Source organism: Eimeria tenella, genomic scaffold (assembly GCF_000499545.2).
Source record: "Eimeria tenella Houghton genomic scaffold, Eth_scaff1835, whole genome shotgun sequence".
NCBI classification, from domain to species: domain Eukaryota; phylum Apicomplexa; class Conoidasida; order Eucoccidiorida; family Eimeriidae; genus Eimeria; species Eimeria tenella.
The window spans coordinates 456-690 of NW_013541670.1; the positions used below are offsets into that span (position 1 = coordinate 456).

The window sequence follows — 235 nt, forward strand, 5'->3', positions numbered from 1 at the left end:
GCGTTTGCTGCAGCGCCGCAGCGTGAGCCGCAGCACTTCTCCTTTTTCTCTGTCTTTGTCTCCTGCAGCACCAGCAGCAGCAGCAGCAAAAACTCTCAACAATTTCATTTATTCCAATTTGCCATCTCCTTCAATTATGTCCCTTTCCGACGGGGCCCCAGACCCTCTAGAAGACGAGGGGCCCCCCAACGGGGGCCCCCCGGGGGGCCCCTCGGGGGGCCCCCCGGGGGGCCCC

General features: G+C 62.6%; 1 protein-coding gene across 1 annotated transcript in view; it reads left to right on the top strand.

The window, feature by feature from the left end:
* The window catches only part of ETH_00042200 (uncharacterized protein), a gene marked incomplete at both ends in the record, with an annotated part of 4,083 nt that overhangs the window by 417 nt on the left and 3,431 nt on the right, over positions 1 to 235 (top strand). The window contains one exon of the mRNA XM_013373951.1: positions 1 to 22. Coding sequence (XP_013229405.1) covers positions 1 to 22 — 22 coding nt within the window. The remainder of the gene's footprint in view (positions 23 to 235) is intronic.